This window comes from Colletotrichum acutatum, assembly GCF_030867785.1.
Source record: "Colletotrichum acutatum strain CBS 112980 chromosome Unknown BDZ83scaffold_88, whole genome shotgun sequence".
Classification (NCBI taxonomy): Eukaryota; Fungi; Ascomycota; class Sordariomycetes; order Glomerellales; family Glomerellaceae; genus Colletotrichum; species Colletotrichum acutatum.
The window spans coordinates 147,502-168,364 of NW_026849082.1; the positions used below are offsets into that span (position 1 = coordinate 147,502).

The window sequence follows — 20,863 nt, forward strand, 5'->3', positions numbered from 1 at the left end:
AAGCCGCTACAACCGCCCGATTCATCTCCTCGGTGAAGCAGATCCAATATCGACAGAAACGCCCACTGCGCATCTAGGCCATCGTTACTCCGCCGCGCATCCTTGTCTGTCCACCTTGCTTCACACACGTACTTGCCAGGTACCCACCGCATCCTCTAATATACCGCTCTCTCCCCACGGACGTCATACCGGAGCGGCCTTTTCCTCTCGAACTGCAACTTCTCGACCTTTGCTAGCGGCTCATTCGACTTTGCACATCACCATTTGAAGAACCAATTTCGCATCGGTTTTTTTCTTCCCCATTTGGTTCCGCGACCGCGTACGACGCTATCACCTACCCATTCGCTCGTTTTTACTTCCGACCGCTCTATGAGGCGCCAAAGCTCGGCCTTCCCCCACCTGACCTACGCTCGTTAAGGAAGTTCAGGCTTGCTCAGCTGAATCACGGCAGACGAAGAAGAAAAAAGAGACAGGCGTCGCAAAGCAGCAACACGAGGGCGAGGATTCGGACCGTTCGATTGCTCGCCAGAAAGAGACTGGATTTGGGAGATCACCCGCAACTACTGAACACCAACTCGGTATCGCTGTCACTAGGCAGCGCGCAGATCTACTATCAAGATGTTTCGCCAAAGGTAAGCTCTGCCATGTTTTGTCGTTATGCGCCGACAAAAATAGCTGTGCAGCCCAGCTCCCCGCACAAGATGCGCGCGTCGTTGCGCCATCTCGAAACCTTTTTGCGCCTGCCCGGACATGTACTGACTCGTGTGCCTGTTCACAGAACAAGCGCCCAAAAACCCGGCGACGAACTGCTGGCCACTTTTCGAAAGCAGTTCCCCGAGGTAGCTGTTACGACCACGGCCCCAGTTGGCGCCGCGAGCGCCGCCGTTGATAATACGGGCATGGTTCCGTCTATCCCGGGCATTCAAGAAAGGTCAGTACAAATATCATCATGCATCTTTTCTTGAGTTTTGCCGTTGCTTCTACGGCACCCGGCCGCGCCCGCCGGGATAAGTCCAGGCAGAAACGCGGGGTACTCTTGCCCACGTGTGGATCAAGAGGACTCATGCGCAGAATTACTTCCAAAAAAGATGCTTGATTTATCCGACTCTGTGGCTAACATTATACTTGCTGTAGAAGCCACAGCCTCAGCCATGAAGCTTTCAGGGATCAAGACCCAACGCCCAGAGCTACGAATGAACCATGGAGGTTCACGCCATCGCTGCTTGACCCCAACTCGTTCTCCTTCACCAACTTCGCCAATGCACCGCCCGGTTACTACACTCCCACGCCGGGAGGCACCAACACCATCTATCATCCTCAAGCCGGTGACTTGCACACACCTACCCTAGGGCTCGGCATGGGTCTCGGGACCCCTCTGTCGATGCCTACGTCTGAAGGCGCAATGCACGCTGGGCAGCCTATGATGGACCTCGCCGGGTTCCAGGGTATGCAAGGAATGCACCACCCTCAGCAGTTTCAGCAACCCTTCAATCCCTTTATCCAGCCTCCGGCACACCAGCAATCCTTCGCCCCCTCGTCATTTGTTCATCAAGACACCGGATATGAGACTATGGAGCAAGATGGGTCACCAATGAACTCTGATCCATCTGAAGAGCGAATGGCTTCTATCGACAGCGCATTTCACAACTCGCCCATGGTTGGTTTCCAGGGACGCCAATTCGGAGGCATGCCCATGGCCGCAGTCATGCCACCATCTGCTGAAAAGTTCCGGTTTCACGCTACTTTGAATGCCCCTACCGCCATGATCAAACACGCCGATGAAATTCCCGTGACGTATCTCAACAAGGGCCAGGCTTACTCTCTGTCTGTGGTCGATACCAATGCTACAATGCCTGTGGCTCCGGGGACCAAATTCCGCACCTTTGTCCGGATCTCCTTCGAAGACGAGCAGCAAAGGCAGAAGCCCGGCGTCTGCTGGGCTTTGTGGAAAGAGGGACGAGGCACGAACGAAGCTCATCAACGAGGCGGAAAGCTCCAGGCCGTGGAATATGTAGAGGCAGGCCAGCCGACCGAAGGCGACGACAAGAGAACCCGTGTTGAGTTGGAATCGTCTTCCTTTGACGGGTTTTCAGTGGTTTGGACCCCCGGCATCAACGGCGCCCCCGAGTGCAACATTGCCGTACGCTTCAACTTTTTGTCAACCGACTTTAGTCACTCCAAGGGTGTCAAGGGCATTCCAGTAAGACTCTGCACCAAGACCAGCACATTCCCGATAGACACCGCACAGCCAGCAGCCGACGCCAACCCGGAGATCTGTTTCTGCAAGGTTAAGTTGTTCCGCGACCACGGTGCCGAGCGGAAGCTTTCCAACGATGTTGCACACGTCAAGAAGACCATCGACAAGCTCAAGCAACAGATAACCCAAGCGGAAAGCGGCATGAAGGACTTTGGAAAGCGCAAAAGGTCGAACGCTGCAGCACAAGTCAAGGGTGCAGAGCAGCGACCCGGCAAGGTTCAGAAACACAAGCGAACTTGGTCCATGTCCTCCACCAGTTCAGCCGGGGCCGGAACTCGCCCTCCGCTCGAAGAAGATTTGCACTTCAAGCTTCAAACATTGCAGGATATGTTTACCAGTACCCGACCTGTGAGCGTATTGTACCTACGCGGCGAAGAACTCGACGATCCAGACATGCACCCCGTTTCGCTTCCCGGAGAGCAAGGCGAACTTGCCAAGGTAGAATCCCGCGAAGGCCCGGCATGGCAAGCACGGAGTGGCCGCAGTTCTGTTGCCGGCTCGTCTCTAGTATCACCTTCGCCGAGCTCCCTATCACTAGCGTCTCAGGCTTCAGTTGTCCCCAACCGTCAATGGGCCGGGTTTGAGGGCGAGAGCTCTGGCGAACCTGCTTCCCGGCAAGGGTCAGACCAACCTACCAAGGTCACCAAAACAGATGATGCGGGCAATTTGAGCGGCTGGATCGAGGCTCTAGGAGTGGACCCAGCTTATCGTCCTCCTCCAGAGCGCGTGGTGAAGCCCGCAGCCTGCTTCTACATTCTCCGACCCAACACAATGGAGCCAGAGAAGCGGGAGTACTACCGGGCTATCTACTTGGCCCAGAGGAATCTCAAAGACTTCAACTATCGTGTGGCTGCGAAGTGGAACCTGGACCCTTCGAAGATTCTGCGGACAGTTCACGTTCTCGATCGTGGTCTCGAGGTCGAGATAGACGACGATGTCATCCAAGAACTCAGAGAAGGCCAAGACATGAGGCTCGAAATCAAGGAGATCTTGCCCGAAAACCCCGTCCAGCTCAAACGCGAATGGGACATGGCCGTCGATCCAAGCGATGGCGACGCCATGGACCAATCATCTGCACAAGGCGGTTTCGAATTGCGCCTTAACTTTTAATTTTCACATAATTGGATCCATCTCTACTTCAGCAACAATTGGATGGGATTCGGATTGGGGACAGGCTTCGTTTTTCATTCTGCTCGTCACCAAGGAAGCCACTAGGATATGGGTGGCATAGGCATACACGCGCTCGCACACGCATGGTTGGAATATCGCTCCGAAGGCGTTGTTGATTTTGAGATACCAAGTCCCTGGATGGGCCGCTTCTTCTTTTCAACGCTTCTCGCCACACGAATCGTGGGCGACTTTATGATTTGGGTATTTAGATCTGGGTCACTATGGGCAATCCTGGGCAGCAAAAAACACAAGATATCCCGCCCTTCCGCAAGGGCCGTTCGGCACACGCTCGAGGGGCTCGTTGGAAGCGCGACGGGCAGACACATGGCGAAGAAGACCCCACAGACAACCCGGACTTCTATTGCCCTTTCGACCTTGCCAATGGCCTCTCATGCGACCTTTTTCCATTCTTTTCTTTCATTTCACGCATCCATACCTTTTACCATACTATTTGGTACCCAACTCTCTGTCTTTCATTTGTTCGAGGCAACACATTGTGTGTGTGTCTTCGCTTCCTGAGCGCTCAGGAGCCATGTAGCTTGGCCGACGAAGTGACGCAAGCATTGGAGGGCACAATTGATAGAGACGAGCTCCCTGCACTGCAATGCATTGCGGCTTGTACCATAGCAACATACCCGCTGATTCCTTCGGTCTATCCGGGAACAGAGAATTTACGGCATTTACATGAAGTTTGCATTTTTATCGCAGCGCCCGCATCGAGCATATTTCGAATTGAGATTGCCAGGCCCGAGAGACCGAACCACAGAAACAATGGCTGACTCTAGTGCTCATATCGGTTCCGTATAGGTCATGCATGGCGGTTATTACTGACTGGGACACAGAAGCCGCCGTTTAGGTCGTTATGCACGATGATTGGAGGACGGCCGTGCTGTGGTTAATCTCGCGTGGGAAGCGCTCATTTCGACCGTGGGAGCCACCGGGGAGGCGTTGAAACCGCTGTCGAAGTGTACTTTGACTAGGGCCATCGATGGTCTAGACCACTGTCATCGCGGGTCCGGTTGCTCCATCATAATCGAACAACATGAGCGGAGACTTCCCTCTCGCAATAAGGACGGATCCAAAGTTTCGGTCTGCCGCGCCTGGGATAATCCCTGAGTAAGGTCATCGAGTCCACGATTGCGTCGATGAAAGGCGACCGTCTTTCTCCAGCCACACAGCGTTTCCCGTCCGATCGGTCCCATTACGACCTGCTTGGGACAAAACGCTCCAACGCTCTGACACCGCGCCGCGCCGACGGGATCCGGGCGTATTCGTACCCTCGAACATTGGCGAGGCTCTCGCCTGGGGGTCGCATCCAGATCGTCACGCTGGTCCTCGGTGAAATCACAAGAAAATCCGACATTGGGGCTCGTGAATACGGCATCAACTAATTCCTACGAGCTTTGACACCCACGGTTCATGTTGTTCAGCAATCCCAGCCAACCGGAGAAGAAGATACAACTTCTAAGGAACAGGGCCAAACGAAGTCTATTTTCTTGCGACTCTACGGGATGAGAAAGATTAGGCAAGCACATGGTACAGGCAGAGGCGATAAGTTTCTATCGAGGATGGCAGCCCAAATCCATACAGCTGCTTGAGTACCACTGGTACAGCTATTCTGCGATCGAGATTCTCGAATTGGGGTGGAATGATCACTCAACAAACATGCCTCGGTCAGCAAATTAGTCAAAATGTTTGACAACCTATCGAGTGCTTTCAGTATGGATGGAAGACACATCAGGTGCTCATGCGCTGCAAGGGGTCCATCGCGACATACCCCGACAGCTCCGCGGCCACCGACTTGCGAATAGCGGGGCAATTGCTTACTTCGTCCGATCCGTCAGCAGACCATTCCCCCGAAGTCCCCGGCGAGACACTTACACACCGGCCGAATTCCGGCCATGCCGTGCGATCGGCGCAGTACAAGATACCTCGCGAGGCCGCCCGACAATTCCCCTCTCTGCTCTACGTCAAGCCACAGCGATCGCCGCCTCTCATTGCCTTTTGAGATTCACGAGCCACTAATGATGTGGCGAGTGCTTGCGTGTTTCGAGGGTCTGGAAGCGCCATGGACTCTTGTCTCATTCGCTCGAAGACGTTTCCTCGGATGAGCCAAATATGAGTCAAAATTTGAAAGTTGAGCTAGGTAGTACCTAAGACGACCTACATACGCATACCTATCCGTGCCGTGAAGCCGAGAAGCCACATGTGGCGCAAGCGACGCACCACAGGACCAAAGATGGGCGACTACCTACGACTACAATGGCCCATCATGAGCGTGTTGGATGCTGCGTTGCTCGGCTACCTCACAGAATTTGTGGCTGAGGGGTGTGTAGAGGAAGGTTGTTGGTCGATACTTTCGAGCAGCAAACGTGTCAACCTCGAAGAGCTTGATATCACGACACCAGCGTACACAGACAACCACCCATGCTCATACGATTTGATCGCCTACGTATCATGGCACCATCTCACCAAAAAACGATGCCGTATCATATCACAAGCACATCACCTCAGTAGTCTAGATCGAAGGTGTCTATTATGGAGGCCGCCATGGGCTAGAGCTGCAAGATGAACGACCGGCCTCTTGTACAGCCGCAACCATATGGCTGTACGAAACCCTCTTTACCAGACGATGTCAAACGACAAGCCCTCAAACGACGTTATGTCTCTAGATCACGCACAGAAAAGAATGAAGTGGATCGCATAACGCCAATAGACTGAGAGGTGTTGGATCTCCCACTTGATCTCTTGATCTGATGTCTTCGGCACCAATAGCCCGTGACGTCTGATACTCCAGACTGCCGAGGTGAGGGTTCGTGATTGAAATACAGTCTCATCATGTGGAACTGCTGCTGGAAGACGCCAAACCCAAGAAATCTAACAACATCGCAGAGAAACTTGAGGCGCATTCCGCCGGTAGTCTTGAACATTTCCGACAGATACATTCAAAGAGGGGCTTGCGTGCGGGGAATTCGGGGTCAGAAAACGACCTTGGCATGCGGAAAGCGAGGCTTTCGCCTTACCAGGTCGATCTCCTGCGGCTAATGGTAACGGTAGCACCTTCGGCCCTGGTCGCATGCGAAACCATGGTCCCATTGCTGACGGGGAAAAGCGGAGGGATACTTCGAAGATTGCCCAACTTTCATCAGAGCCTGATAATGTCTCAAATTCTTCAGGCATTGTCTAAGAATTTGGAGCTGTACTTCGTACACATCAAATCACCCAACAAGAGAAAAGCAGCGGTAAGCAGTCCTCCGTCCACGCGTCTCATACCATGTCGCGAAGACACGGATGCAAGACCCTGCACCTGAAAGTTAATGATTCTAAAAGGGTCTGCATCATGCAGCGGCACGAGTGCACGATGAAGGTCTACGCGAGCAGGTGAAGCCACAGGTCCTGCAATCCAGGTACCGGTACATTGGAAGATGGAGTGCCAGCCTGCCAGCCACGGCCTAGAAATGGTGGAGAGCACTCGCCACAGATCAGTTCTCAAGTCGTGCAGCAGACGCTTCTGAGTGGCTCAAGATACGAGAGAGACTGGGACCTTTTGTCCTAAGGGAGTGGCTCAATCGGCTTCCCAAAACGGAGCTTTACACGCTGATCATTGACGACCAAGGGAGCATCTCCAGGACCAAAGAAGAGCCTGGACCCAACGAGCTGTAAGAGAGACCTCGGAGAGACAGCCTTGCCACAGAGCTTCTTCGGCGTCTATTGAACACGAAGATACGTACTTCATGCAGAGAAAAGGAGGGCGGTCGCATTCCAGATGACCTCTGTGCGTCTGTGACGAGACAGGATGCGCCATGATTGCGCGGCTACTAGCCACAGTTGGTGCCACAGGTCGATAATCCGGCGCCCATGATCCTCCGTGGCATGAAGATCACTGCAAACTATATCTCAAAGTCGCATCATTCTTCAGGGGAATTATCCAGTCAGATTCATCAAGACCATGACATCTCAGCTGGCCAAGGGTTCAGCCCCTTCGCGTAAAACAATTAGGTTTAGCGAAGGGTCTAAGGCCTCTGTTCGGCTTCGACCTCGTCCGCCACAAGTGTAGAGAAGATGCCGATCACTTGCTTCATGTGGCTTTGAAGGCGAGCCACACTTGGAGCGTTCAACCGATATGTGTGGAGAGTTACGTCGCTGAAGTGGCTGAGCTGCTGCTTCCCCGGGGGGTGTGCGCCAGGTGTGGAAGAGGTACGACTTCTGACTGGCTCTGGTCTGACGCACTCGCCACAATTGAAGGGGGACGGATGGGGGAAACAAATGGCGTTCGTGCGTAGGTGCGGCTTGTGCAGCCGTCGGACGCAGTGGGCGCCCCAGGGGTGAGTGTCTTTGGGGTCTCGTTAGGAAGAAGTCACTTTCTATCTGGCCAACATCTGGGCCGCTCATTGGGTGACAGGACCCCTACACAGTTCCAGACTCTTGGGATCGCCGAGGATTGGGGTGCCACGAGGGCTCGGGACTCGGGAGGCATGGCGGAGGGGTTCCATCAGAAGAGGGACGTCTTGGACCCAGCCACAAGGGACTCTCGCCAAGTTGAAGAGGATAAGAGTCGACGACGCCCCATGGACCAACGTTCAACGCGGCTTTCTTGGTTGATGGAGGTGAGGTTTTGGTGCTTTCTCCACGCTCTTACACCAACAATGCCATGTCTTTTTCTCAGATTTGCTTCTACGACTCCTTACTTCCTCCAGGACACAGCGTCTTCAAGGTGAGAATCCCCCTTCTTGTTTCCTCGTTTCTCCTTACCCCATCCTCCACCTCCTCTCCAGCCACATTGAGTGACTAGGTTTCTCTACTCGGTAGCGGAGTGACGCTTGTCTTGCCGCTGGAACGTCAACGGTAAGCCAATGGCGACGACACATGAGGCCTGTCGGTTTCCCGAAGCGGTAACTTGAGGCTTTTGCCACACCTGAGAGCTCTCTTATGAAGGAAGATCGCGAGTTCGTGGCGGTGTTCCCCTTCCACACCCTTTCTGGCCCTTGGCTCGGAACGTGGGGGGGCGAGGGTGAAGGAGGAGTGAGAAGAACGTAGGCGAGAAGGGGCTAGGGCTGCAGGATCTCGCGATTTACGTCCTCTTCACTATCTACTGGCCTGTTACCTGCTGCATGAGGGCATTCCCCTTGTAGAAGAGCAGCTGAGACGGCGATTCTCGCTTGCCAACTGGCTCCTTGTGGGTGCAAGTGCTCCCTTTCGGGACCTTGAGGATGTATCAGCGTCCACAGGTGCCACCTATAATCGGTCTCACTCCCTGTAGGACAGGCGACAAGCGGACGAGAAGCCCTTGAGGCAGCGGAGATAGGCGTTTTCACTGGTCAATGGGCAGGATGGTACGGGTGGCCAGGCGGAGAGCTGTCGCCACGCGAGCAAGAAACTTTCCCCTGGCTTGTTTCCACGATCGGCAAGAGAAGCCAACTCTCCTGGCAGCGAAAAAGGGCATCTTTCACCACAAGAGACCACTGGAGAGGTTTGTCGCGCAGAGCGATGTTCAGATCTGCAGCCTCTGTCACCTGGAATACGACGGTGATCGTGTGGCAGGAGTGCCAATGGAAACGCGATCGCCGTGGGAAGATGCCTTGTAGGTGCAGCTGTCGCAGTATGCCGAGTGGCATTGAGTTTAGGGCTGAGAGGTGCCTTTTTCCTCTACTGCTGCTTCCCCCATTTCGCCAGCTCGCCACCCTACACCTCTCTGTGAGCTCTCAGAGTTTCTCTGGGGGACCTGACCTGGCAGGCTGGCGAAGAGGCACGTTGAGTGGCGGGGATCGGCAAACACGTTTTGAGAGGGGGGGCCTCGGCACGGTTGAGATGGAGGCCTATGATCGGCTGGGGATGACAGAACTCTGCGGATGATGGGATGTTTCAGAAGCTTTGCGAAGGCGAAAAGACAATGGACGACAAGACGAGCATGAAAAGGCAGGGATTTTCCCGGATCTCTTTGCGATGGTCTTTTCTTTCTGACGGTTCTGACGGCGAACAAGAGGAGTGAGATCTGCAGATCGACCATTTGCAAGAAGCGGGGGGAAAAGGTTGTGGTGTTTTTTTTGTTGACCACCTTTTGCGTGGTTTTTGGTATGGGAATGGCTATTTGCATAGCCTTTTCTGCGGTCATCCGAATCGGCCCGTTTTTTTTTTTTTTGGATTTCAGTTCAATTGATTCTTGGATTTATTTGGGTTTGAAGTCGTTGATTTTCTGTTCTTTTGCAATGCTCGTATGTTTAATTGGAATTGAATTGATGAGGATTTTGGGGTTACTTTTCAGGTGAGAGGAGGCGAATGGTGATCGGCGGTGATCGGCCGTACGTCATTGCCCGTTTCTATCAGCTCCGCGACGTTTCGGAAACGGGCGGGGGACAGCGTAGGACGGCCGGCGGGAGGAGAGGATGGGGCCCTGTTGCCACATGAGAGAACGAGAATTTACCTATAATTCTAATGATTTCTCTTGCAACTTTTTCTTATGCTTTTTGGTGTGTGAGACTGGTTCTCTATCGTGCGACTTGAAGATTCTTCTGCGGAATCGGGTGGATGGGCGACGCTATGGGGGAAATGAGTTCGGGACAGCGACAAGACGACGAACGGATTCATGGATGGGACTGCGACCTAGTGGAATGAGGATATTTAGAAGGATGGTACTCAGGTCCTCTGAATGGGAACTTGGCAATGGGGATGGACGCCCGAGATCGTGTAGATGGACGGAAAGCGGGGAGATACTGGACGCGAATTGGGCAACAACAACGAACACAAATAAAACGAATGGGATAAACGATGATACGATCACGGCGATGGCGAGAACGTTGCAACGGATTTGTGTTGATGGAACCATGAGACATGAATGACGATGCGAGAGACATACGCAACCACGAGGAAGGATGGTTGCCCATGGATTCTGCCGACTCAACCCCCAAGGGCATTTTCGACGTCCGGAATGACGATATAAGGCAAGAGATGGATGGGAAATACCAGACTGTGATACCGAAGCGGATCGAGTCGAAACGCGGGATGGTGTTTCCTGATGAGCGCAATGGTGAAGATGATGCTTCGAAGGAGGGAGGGGGCTGGTACTCGGTACTCTCGCTGCACAGCCGTGCTCTGAGGCTGCATCGACGTTTGAGAATAGGTCTTGGGGAGTTTCATGGGGGGATGGGTTGAGTGGACGGAGATGGGATACCTAATTGTACGACGAGAGAGTGTATCTGGCTTTTGGGTTGGGACGGGGGAAAGGTGAGTTGGTATTGGAGCGGACATGCCGTCTGGCTATGCCTTCGTCGATAGGAAGTGTCTCGTCAAGAGTCATCCATCGTTCACCCGTCAACCTTCGACCGGCAATGAAAGCGGAGCAAGGTGCTTTCGCCGTTGGGGTTGTGTCTAGAGAGGTTGCTGTTCAAGGTAATTGTGTCAGGCGAGGTATTGTCTATTCCTTCAACTGTCAGTCGTGGGGGTTTCGTTATGGAGTTGCAGTCGGTGCTACGACTGCCAGCTCTCAAGGATCAGATTGTTTTACTGTCACAACCTTGGGTAGTAGTGTCCTGAACGCAAGGCGTTTATGAGCCTTTACGGACTACACCCTACACTATGTCCACCTTTGCTGGGTCTCGTTGTGGTGACTCTGGATGAGAACCTCGAGGGCACAAGGGTTAAACCAAGCGGGTTACTGAACGCCCACGAAAATACCTGTGCTTCTAGGTCGTCCTTGGATGGCCAAGTGGTGGGTTTCCCAGCGTTTATACTTTGGTGTCTGTTGCATGGCGGATAGTTTGCGCCCGCCCCTCTGCAAACTTCTGTCCTCGAGATCTTTGCGCATTATCTGTGGTGCTCCCTTTTCATCCTTGCCATCATCGGGATGAGACATAGTTACCAGTTTAACTCAAGTAATACAATGGCAAGCGCCATGAGACCTTGTCAGATACCAAGGCCTCTCAGTTATTTGTGTTATGTATAGTGGGAGGGAGGTAGGAGTATGCGCAGTCTTGAAGTAATTATCTTCTGGAGTATACTGAATTGTCAGGGGAGTGCAGAGCTATGCTTTCGAGGACCACAGCAACCATGCAATCCTATACACACGTAGCCAACAACAATCGTAACCATACTGCAGTTGTAGTTGACTGCAGGGCACCCTGAATATATACCCTCTAACCTCACGCAGCCGTTCGAACGATCCTCCAGGCACCGGTGACTAATGCCATCGACTCCCTCAGCACTACATAGCCTCTTGGTGAAAGCTGAAAGTCGCTGTTGCCCCAAGATACACTTCAAAAGATAAACGTCTCTTTGTCTTGATCTAACTAAAGATACCTTTTCTTTATCTATCACGCACGCTCATCCTCCCAACATCGTGAACGAAATCGAACAGGTGTCCTAGATTCTAGGAATGACTAGAAGTTTACTATGCCTCCGAGATCCCTTCCTTCGGATGTTGACACTTGTGGGAACCTGGTCCCTCTCAGATTTCCTGACCGAAAGAGTCTCCTCGTGCCCTTTCATGGTATCGTCGAGCCGGCGTAGAAGCTCTTCCTCATAGTCCTTGCCGAAGCCACGTCTCAAGTTTCAACCTCGACGTCTTTTCTCAGTCTCTCCTTGCCTTCGAGCTTGACTCTGAAAACCCCTGACCCAGAACCAATTCCACAACATGGAGGGACTACCGACAGAAGAGCCGAAAGCAGATCTTATCCTTCTCGTCCAGGAAAAGCTCTAGCGGGACAGTCTCGGGGCTCTCATCACCAAAGCTCCGATCGCGAACCACAACTGGAATTTTCCTACTCCGCAGCGCTTTCCACGGGGCCTTGTCTGTCGTCGGGCGTTGCAGAGAATAGGTGATCCTGTCCGGTAACCCGACGAGTTGAAGATGCTCGGGCCCACGCTTGCGAGACCCTAGCCGGTAGCGTCCCGTCTTCAAGTACCCGGCCACTCCGTAGCTGGGATGCGTCCTGTGCTTGTCCACATAGACTCGCTTGATACTCGGCAGGCAGAGGCTCCACTCGAGCGCGCCAGACAGCTCCTCTGGGTATGTGATCCTCGAACTGAGCCAGCCGAATCTGACATTTTGGACAACCCGGAGGATTCCGTTGGCCGTCGCGCTAGGCTGCGAGCGGGAGGAGGCCTGCTGGCCGCTCGGTTGGGCAAACGGCCACGGCTGCGTGCAGCCGGTCTCGATGTCGAAATTGATGATCCAGAAGACGTCAAGTGCTGGGCAGGCCCAAACACAATCCTCCTTCACAAGTTTGGCGACGATCTTTTCGACGCGTGGATGCGCCAGTATATGGCGTTCGCCGCGATAGCGAAGGGGATGGAAAGTCTTCAGGGCCATTGTCCTGGTCTGAGAGCAGACTTGCAATGGTAGTCGGATACTGTTGAAGTGCTGCCTCGAGGGAGTTAGCCTCGTGTCTTGGATTTGTGGGTAGCATAGTGGTGAGTAGGCTGTTACGTCGTCTTGTAACTTGCGCCCTGGGTGTTGGAGTCTGTGAGGGTCTTGACTTTGACAAATTTCCCACGTAATGGGCTGGCAATCGGCGGCGGCACCTGCGATCATCTTGTCGAATATCATAAGTATGATCTCGGTTGGAAGATGGGGGAGGCATCGAGCCTCCTCCACTATCTTTGAAGTCTTTTGCTGTGTCATTATCGTGGGCGGACTGATACTCAGGGAGCGTGAAATGATACGGTAGTGAGAATCCTGTATGAGAAATTCGTGATGATGGAGTGTTCCTGCTAGAATTTCTCACCGTTTATCAGGGAGGATAGCAGCCATGATATCTGTAGAATCAATGGCTTCGGAGATGGCAGTTGAGGGACCTTGAGTGTCCCACTGACACTGAACTCGAATAAAACTTTTTCGATCTCCGAATAAAAAGCTTGTCATGGAATTTTGGTGCTCTGACATTGATGTCCAGAAAAGACAGATAAGAACCTTGTTTCTCAACCATTCAAGCAAGCTTTCCAAAAACCAAAGGATCGTACGCCTACAAGAGCAGGCGTCGGGTTCCGGACTCTTCATTTGGTTTATGCTTAGCAAAAAGGAGAAGAAAGAAAAGTGATCAAGGACAATTTTATTCCAGACTAAGTAACTTGGCCCCCTCGATATGTGTCAGGCATTCTGCAAAAGTACAACATCGTTGCCCGAAACTTTCCCACCACGATGTTCATGACGCCGTGGTCCCAAGGACTTACTCCGTGCTCTGCAGCCACAGTGACACAGAATCATCTAGTATCGTTCCTAATATCCTGTTGGCATCACAGTATCATCCACCCTGACAAAAATTTACAATCTCTGGTCTCATCTGGAGTCAAGTATTTCATCCTGAAGCCTTCGGTCGTCTGAATGATCTCTGCACCAACCCCGCCATCCGCGACATAGATTCGAACTTTCTTTTTCTTGAGGTATTCCCAAATAGATCTGCCATCAAATTCTGACGTCAAGAGGTGCAAGTTGAGATCTCTTTTGTCGTCAATCTCTACCGGCTCGCTCGGGCGAGGGCTGGGTACAGCCGATGGTAAATGGCGACTCCAATATCTCCATGGTTTGGGGCGACAGACTACTTTCCTAAGGTTTGGTAGGAACGACAGAACAGTACAGAAATGGCTTGGCAGATTCTTGAAGTAGCTGCTAGCAGGTTTCGCACTGGGTGGAAGCATGATATTTTGCACTTTCTGCAAGAGTCGAATGCTTTCCAGATTTGCTTCAAAGTATTCGTCTTCCATGCAAAAAGCGTCGATTTCAGGCAAAGCCCATCCGTAGACGGGCTCTACATCCTGACTGCCCATGTAATGGCATATATCCGCTCGGAATAACCTTTGACGAACCATTTTTTGTCCCATTCTGTTGATCTGTGAGGGAAGTCTGAAGCTTGCATATCTTCTTCGAATTTCGTGAGCCATTCTTCCGTAGTCCCTGACGCCTAGGCCGATAGGGCTTCTAATCAAATAAGTTCTTTCCCAGAAGATGGGACAAGCAGACTGCACAGCTTCTGATATGAGGATATCGATGATGGCCATAAATATCCTAGAAGACAATGAAGCCGGGCCAACGGGGCGGGGTTTGTTCTCGTTTGCGTCTTTTATTGCCGACCAGCATTGTGAGCATGCGCATTCGGGATTTAGGAACTTGATACTTGGACTTTCCGCATCAGGGTCATCCGAAGTATTGTAAACCTCAAAGGTAGAGAGTCGACTGTCTGATACTTTTCCGTATACTCGTACGCTTCGACAGCCGAACGGATTCCAAAATGACCCAAACTTGGTCTTTTGAGGAAGATGATAGTCGCTCCATCCGGGGAAATTGTCGGCATCCATAGGGATCATACCGAGAAGGCATTTGGTATCATTCATCTCGATGGTGTCAATGAGGCTTTTCCCATTGAAGATGACTTCTTTCAGTTGCGGCAGATTCTCGACAACTTCGAGAATAGTCATGTTGAATTCCAAAATATGAAACCGTCGGATTCGTTGCATGAAAGTGTAGGCCTTAAAAGTCGGGAGATATATCAATGAATCGAGGAGGCTTTCAGTGTAATAATCTTCCACTTTGGGTACCCGAAATAGATCAACGTGAGGTAGGACGAAGATGTCAGGGTCAGTTCCCAGAAAAACAAAATGCTGCGAGGGAATAGGTATGAAGACCCGACTAGTGAGCTCTCTGCATTTGTTGTTAATCTGTAGAGGGAGAGAGATGTGTCGGAATCGATGGATGCTGAGCGGTCCAGGGTAACCCAGGTCGCCAGTGAGAGCGAGGCGGAAGTTCGACGGAGCGTCTTTTGCGTACTCTAGCCGCCACTCGATGGCCCGGGCAGAGCTTTTCGCATCTGTGAGGAAGGCCTCAATGATGGCAAAAAATATCTCGGTGGGGATCGAGGCAGGGCCGGCGCAACCTGGAAGTTCTGGGCGAAGTTGACGAAGGGACATCTTTGAGTGACACAGATTGGCTTGTAAGAAGATTGAGGGAGAAAAGATTCTAGATGAAAATGAATTACTTCGAAGCTTGAAATGATTATGGGAAGGAGGGAGAGATTGAGAGGGAGAGAAAGGTGGTTTTGTCCAGAACAAGTAGTACACCCTTTCGCCACAAATATTACCACCCTTTTGGACCTCAACTTGCTTGACATATCACAGATACCTGGAAGTAAGTATCTGCTGCCTTCGAAAAAACGATGTTTGACTTTGGACCTGCGCAGCCGCAAACCTTAGAGGGGGACCACAGCCTGGTGCCAGAGACGACAGGAGGGAGGGACCCCAGAATTCCGGCGGACACAAATGATACGAGAGCCCCAGCCACCTACCCAATTGAGTTACAAGACAATTAGTTAGTATATTATGACTACTGTCCTCATACCATCACCGACCATGCGTTATCTCGTGCACAGAATGTTGGAGATAAACCCAGAGTGAAAGCATAAATAGAGAAGTGGAAGACACTGAGTATGCGCCGAATCATTAGGTAGCTTGTCTCGTCAACGACCTACTTATTACTTTTGATTCTGACCTGAAGTGATGGTCTAACCACGATCACGACGAGGCGAAAGCCAACCTCGCCCGAGACGCGTCAACCCCAGAGTTCCCGCAGCCTTCGTAGCTCAAAAACTTGCACAAGTACAACTTGCTATTCTCAACATTCAACTCTCCCTGTCATTGTACTCAGTGTCGACTGGGCAGCAGGAGCAGTCGGGGAAAAGATGCTTCACGCGGATACCGCCCTTGGTAACTTTCATCTCCATGACAGCCGGCTTGATATCGTCCCTGAACGCAAAAAGCTCAATATCACGTCGCTTGAACGGACGCCACAGCTTGCGGAAGGCGCGACCGTGTCTTTCCTCCCAAATCTTCATATCCGGGTACCGGTGACCCTCGACCTTCATCCAGCCCGGGTGGATTGCCAGGAGCTCGGGGTCATCGTACATGGGAACAGAATAGCCGGCGATGATGGAGACCGTCTTGAGGCTCGGGAGCGTTGAGATCGCGGCGACGGCGATCTTGTTGTTCTTCTGGAAGAAGCGAAGAGTTGGGAGGAAGACGTGCTGGACGCTGCTCAGGAGCTCGTGGCCCAGTGGAGTGGGAAGCTGAATTGCTGCCGAGCATTTCATCTCGCGCGCGGGGCGGACGCCTTCGGTGTCGTTGAAGTCGGGTGTGAAGAGGTCGACGTCAGGGCGGACCCAGGCGTCGACGGCGGAGAGTGGCGAGTTGTAGAAGTGATCTTTCTTGACGGGCATGCGGCGGAAGTGGCGGTGGACCATAGAGCGTGTCTTCTTGTCGATTTGGAGGGGAAGACGAATGCTCAGGAAACGGTCGAGTTCACTCATCTCAACCGTCTCGGAGCCGACGTTATGGCCTCTGATGCGGAGGACGAGCTTGGTCGGGGCGTCGTGGTGGTAGTCGATGAGCCAGAGGACTGAGCGGTTGTCGGCGAGAGCGTTCTCGATGTAAGCATCGATGATGCTGAGAAAGATTTCGCGAGGCAAGTCTGCAGGACTGACTTTGCCCCGCCGGGTAGTGGAACGCGACATGCCGGCGAAGGAGGCTGTCGAGAGGACCGTTCGGTCTGCGAGGCGAACTTGACCGCGTTCTCCTTCGGTGTTTGACAAGCCTGCTGGCGAAGATAAAGGAACTGCCTCAGTCGACATTGTAGCTAGATGAGTAGTTTTAGCAAATGGAAAATGGCAGGGAGTGCGGCGAGTCGTCTACGTACCTTCTGACCGCCAGAATTGAGGATCTGGTGGTGTTTTGTCGAATGCTTCTCAACGCTCCGACCTCAACACTGGAAGAGGATGGAAAAGAAAAGAAAGATGAGTCGAGTTAGGAAGAGTAGGACTTTGAGAAGATTCGGTTTCATGTGAGTAGCCGCTTAGTCGTCATGTTGAGCTCTGTTTGTTTGTCTGCCTGCATACTCACCCTTGACTTGAGGCGCAGAATCAGGCCTATGGCAGACTGGCCGACCACAATACGGATCAACGTCCTATCACATTTTTTCTCAGAAAATCTGAGGCTTCATGAAAGGCCCTGAACTGGAGACAATAACCTACACACATGGTGAACAGGCGCAAAAGAAAACGGATCACCTTTGATGAACTGTGCATGGGACAAAGACTTTGGTATTAATTCCTAAGTACGACTTCTAATGAGCCAGCGTGTTGAACACCCGGAATCCACAATACTTGCCCCTATGATAGACTAATTCTTGGGGCGAGAGCTACCCCGACTGCCACACCAGTCCTTCCATAACCACAAAAGCTGGGTATCTATCCTCCTTCCAAAAGACGAGTGTGAATCCATCACTTTGTACCATTCGTGATCCGTCAACGTCAAAGTCAGATTGCCAAAAAGTCCATGACATGATTCATGCGCTCTGTCAACTCTTCGACGGCTTTGTCGGCATAAGGCTGAATGTATGCGATCATGATCTTGTCACGACTTGGGTGTAACTCGATGATGGGGAGCTGGTCATTGTCGATGACCCCGAAGAGCTTGACTCCCCGTGCTTCAAGATGGTCGGCCCATAGAGTTCTGAGTGCTTCAGACTCCTGAGTGCAGAATTGTGCAAGGCGCGGGAACTTCTTTGGCTCGACCTCATGGAGACCTGGCTTCATGGTGTTGCGAAGTTTGCCGGTAAATCTTCCAACATTAAAGGTGATCGACTTGAGGTTCGGGAGTCTGATCAGGGTTGAAAGGGACTCCTCGTTTGCAGTGATGAGGTAGCGCACGCGCAGAAGAAAGATCTTTTCGACGCGAGAGAGGAGGGCATAGCCAGAAGCAGAGGGCAGAATCACAGCTTGGTTGTAGATGAACTGTTCGGCCTCGCGGCCTTCTTCCAGAGATGTGAAGAAAGGGACGAATTAGTCTGTGACAGGGACGTATGCCTTGACTGGGCAAAGTTGGCGACTGAGTCCGTCAGGAGTGGCGACCATAAATGGGAGTCTAGTAAAGGTCTTCTCGGTCATGCGTCGGGACTGCTGGTTGATCTGCGAGACAAGGCGAAGCTTCTGGTGGCGCTTGTAGGTAGTGGACTGGGGCTTGTCCTCTAAAATATTGACATCGTTGAGGACCAGCTTGGTGGCCAGGCTGTGATTGTAGGCGAGAGACCAGACCTTGACATCGTTGCTCTTTGCCATATCGATGAGCTGTTCAACGACATGAAGAAAGACCTCGTATGGCACACTAGCCTTCATCTGAGGCCGCTTATTCACCGCTGCGACAACAGAAGATGGGAAAGGGTCTGACATGATGGCGGCAATTGTCGTGACTGGTGATGGTTGAGGTGTGATAATATCGTGATGTTGTTGTTGCTGCTGTGGTAATGGGTACGGTCGCGGTAGTGAAAGTGAGGGAAAGGGAGAGTGGGAAGAAATGGATAAGCAGGTGAGTATTTTATAATACAGCCACAGAAAACTTTCAAATTGTAAAGAGGAAGGTGCAGCCCACTCAAAACAAAAAGGAAGGAGCAGGAAAATTATGTAAGTGATTCAGTGTGATGGAAAGGAGACCTCCGGGACGGAGAAGGACAACAGTGGCTGGGCGACGAGAGACACACTAAGAATTGTTCAGGGCATTGGAGGCAGACTGTTTACAACTGGGATATGATGCCTCTGTTAAGGTGAGCAAGTTAAATCGAATAATTCCACAAAACCTTCGGCCTGTTGACATGGTTTCACGATAGCTTCACCTCAGAGCTTCAGATGGATTATAAGCCGAAGACTGCCATCGTCATAAGGTCAGGATAAATCTTACCCTCTGAACTTGCCGAAAGTGTATCATGAGACCCCTTACATTGTACATGCGTCGCTAATCAAGGCTGTGGTGGGACGCGTCTGGAAATTTGCATCTGGTCTTACCTTCTGTTATTTGGGCTAGCCCTACATGGTCACAACTCGCTTGAATGAAGTGCTGCGTATTTTGATCGGACTATTTTAGCTATATTTCATGATGATATCACTGGTGCAATGAATTGAGGTCTTCATGAAGTTTATGAATGAGTATTGTGATTCGTACGAACGACTAGCTATCTGAGGCCCAATACTCTCACTTGTCATGTCTTCATATGAGCTGAATGATACCCATTGTATATTCTCGAACGAGAGCCAGGACCATGACACTATGAATATCATAAGTACGCAATAATTAGGCAGAAAACCTCGTGTCCATCTCTGTCCATCAGTGACAAACACCCATAGCCATCGCAGCCACCGCACTAAACGCTGCGGAATTCGCCTCCGCGAACCAAATCATCGCGACTGAGCATGTTCAGCTGACCGCCGTTGTCAGCCTTCATGGCAAGAACTACCGGGTGACGCTGATTATCGTAGCAATAGCAGACGGGGTCGAGGAATTTCATACGGACGCTGCCATTGTCCTTGCGAATGAGCTCGAGAAGCTCTACGTCGCCGGCACCAGGCGCGTAGCACAGGAGCTTGATGCCCTTCTGCTCCAGCTTGACCCAGACGGGCTTCATCTCCTGACGGTACTTGCGCTCCCACTCGATTAGGGACGGGAATAGCCTGCTGTCGAGGGGAAGTTCCGCATTGTGCTGGTGGCGCTTTCTCTTGGGAGCGTTGAGGATGCGGATGACGCCAACATCAATAGCGACTTGCTTGAGGTTGGGCAGCTGGAGAATGGCCTCAAAGTCCTTGCCATAGGCGTAGCGGTACAACTCAGTGATGAAGATGCGAACGCTCTGAATGGAGTGAGTGATGAGGCAGTTAGCGGGGCGAGGTCTCATGAGAGCGGCATGAAGGTACGGAATGCTCTCGCGCTCTCCCACAAAGATGAGGAAGTGGTCCTTGGTGGGGCAGATCCAGCCGACGCGCAAAAAGCCGGGCTCAGTGCCTTCGACGCAGATCATCTCCCAGGGGCGGAAGACGAGCTTGAACTTGATGCGGGAGCGGCGGTCGATCTGGTTGAGAATGCCGACGATGCGGAAGCGCTTGCGCTGGGGGGCGCGGTTACCAAGCATAGCGTAGTCGACTTGGTCGAAGACCGTCAGACGAGACTTGGCGTCGGGCGTGGGGTCACGGGAGGTCCAATAGAGGATCGAGTCGGTCTTCTTCTCGGCCTGTTTGAGGAGGTGGTCGAAGACGAGCTCGAAGACCTTGTGCTTGGGGTCTTTCGGACCCTTGACAACTGGGAGAACCTTGCCGAGGGATGACATGTCCATGGACGATGCCATCTTGGCGTCAGGAGTGGATGTCGAGGCACTCATTGCGATGGGTGTCTGAGTGGAATGTGTATGGAAGAAGAAGACGAAGAAGAAGTTAATTGAAGAGAGTTAAATAATAGAAAAGAATAGAGAGACACGTCGGGAAGAAACCAGGCAAAAGCTTTTCTTCCATGGCTTGCAAACGGTAGCCGTCAATCTATTCAGACGTGCAGGTAGCCGAAGGAGCGGTATGGGTTGAAGCGGAAGTGGTTTGTTGGTGGTCAATCGATGCAGGAGCAGAGAGATGTTCAGTCATGCTTGAT

At 52.1% G+C, this 20,863-nt stretch overlaps 6 protein-coding genes across 6 annotated transcripts; 1 reads left to right on the plus strand and 5 right to left on the minus strand.

Moving 5' to 3' along the window:
- Positions 1-618: 618 nt before the first annotated feature.
- Positions 619-3,367, plus strand: BDZ83DRAFT_754845 (CP2 transcription factor; the record flags this gene model as incomplete). The annotated part of the gene is made up of 3 exons (XM_060514539.1): positions 619-632; positions 779-931; positions 1,135-3,367. 3 exons carry the CDS (start codon positions 619-621, stop codon positions 3,365-3,367), a joined length of 2,400 nt encoding a protein of 799 aa, XP_060361957.1.
- An 8,695-nt stretch (positions 3,368-12,062) lies between these two features.
- On the minus strand, positions 12,063-12,953 carry BDZ83DRAFT_654409 (uncharacterized protein; the record flags this gene model as incomplete). Its single annotated transcript, XM_060510716.1, has 1 exon — positions 12,063-12,953. The coding sequence occupies one exon, from the start codon at positions 12,951-12,953 to the stop codon at positions 12,063-12,065; it is 891 nt and encodes a 296-aa protein (XP_060361958.1).
- Positions 12,954-13,406: 453 nt separating this feature from the next.
- BDZ83DRAFT_630795 (uncharacterized protein) lies at positions 13,407-15,427 on the minus strand. Its single transcript, XM_060508849.1, has one exon. It carries the CDS (start codon positions 15,320-15,322, stop codon positions 13,655-13,657), a length of 1,668 nt encoding a protein of 555 aa, XP_060361959.1. The 5' UTR covers positions 15,323-15,427; the 3' UTR covers positions 13,407-13,654.
- Positions 15,428-16,029: 602 nt separating this feature from the next.
- On the minus strand, positions 16,030-16,917 carry BDZ83DRAFT_584297 (uncharacterized protein; the record flags this gene model as incomplete). The annotated part of the gene is made up of 1 exon (XM_060505743.1): positions 16,030-16,917. One exon carries the CDS (start codon positions 16,915-16,917, stop codon positions 16,030-16,032), a length of 888 nt encoding a protein of 295 aa, XP_060361960.1.
- Positions 16,918-17,718: 801 nt separating this feature from the next.
- Positions 17,719-18,630, minus strand: BDZ83DRAFT_654412 (uncharacterized protein; the record flags this gene model as incomplete). The annotated part of the gene is made up of 2 exons (XM_060510717.1): positions 17,719-18,195; positions 18,274-18,630. 2 exons carry the CDS (start codon positions 18,628-18,630, stop codon positions 17,719-17,721), a joined length of 834 nt encoding a protein of 277 aa, XP_060361961.1.
- Positions 18,631-19,667: 1,037 nt separating this feature from the next.
- On the minus strand, positions 19,668-20,593 carry BDZ83DRAFT_677160 (uncharacterized protein; the record flags this gene model as incomplete). The annotated part of the gene is made up of 1 exon (XM_060511168.1): positions 19,668-20,593. A coding segment is annotated over exon 1 (903 nt), but the record flags the coding sequence as incomplete, so codon positions are not given.
- Positions 20,594-20,863: the final 270 nt, after the last annotated feature.

Bases quoted from the DNA above. Each gene is read 5' to 3' on its own strand.
- BDZ83DRAFT_630795 (XM_060508849.1), bottom strand. From the start codon at position 15,322: ATGTCCCTTCGTCAACTTCGCCCAGAACTTCCAGGTTGCGCCGGCCCT.